The 232-nt window shown below is 53.0% G+C and overlaps 1 protein-coding gene across 1 annotated transcript in view; it reads right to left on the bottom strand.

Annotated features, from left to right (window-relative positions):
* LOC119586004 overlaps positions 1–232 on the bottom strand; it is a 7,168-nt gene that overhangs the window by 3,984 nt on the left and 2,952 nt on the right. Inside the window, exon 6 of the mRNA XM_037934716.1 lies at positions 5–148. Within this exon, the coding sequence (XP_037790644.1) occupies positions 5–148 (144 nt within the window). The remainder of the gene's footprint in view (positions 1–4; positions 149–232) is intronic.

The raw sequence follows: 232 nt of genomic DNA, 5'->3' as shown, positions 1-232 counted from the left end.
CCGCTCCCGAACCTCCGCCAACCTCCGCCGCTCCCGCCTCCGAAGCCTCCGCCTTGCCCGCAGGACGAGCAGCTGCAGACGGCCACTTTATCCCAGGCCATCGTGCCGGTGATCCTGGACCTTCTTCCTCGGAACACTGAACCTTCCTCTGAAAGCAGTTTTTATTTATTATTCTTATTTTTTTTTCTGGCCTTTAGTTCACTTAAGAAATCACAAAGGAGCTTCCAATGTC

This window comes from Penaeus monodon, chromosome 20, assembly GCF_015228065.2.
Source record: "Penaeus monodon isolate SGIC_2016 chromosome 20, NSTDA_Pmon_1, whole genome shotgun sequence".
Lineage (NCBI taxonomy): Eukaryota > Metazoa > Arthropoda > Malacostraca > Decapoda > Penaeidae > Penaeus > Penaeus monodon.
The sequence above is the reverse complement of the archived record's forward strand: the minus strand, read 5'-3'. Positions and strand labels throughout refer to the sequence as shown.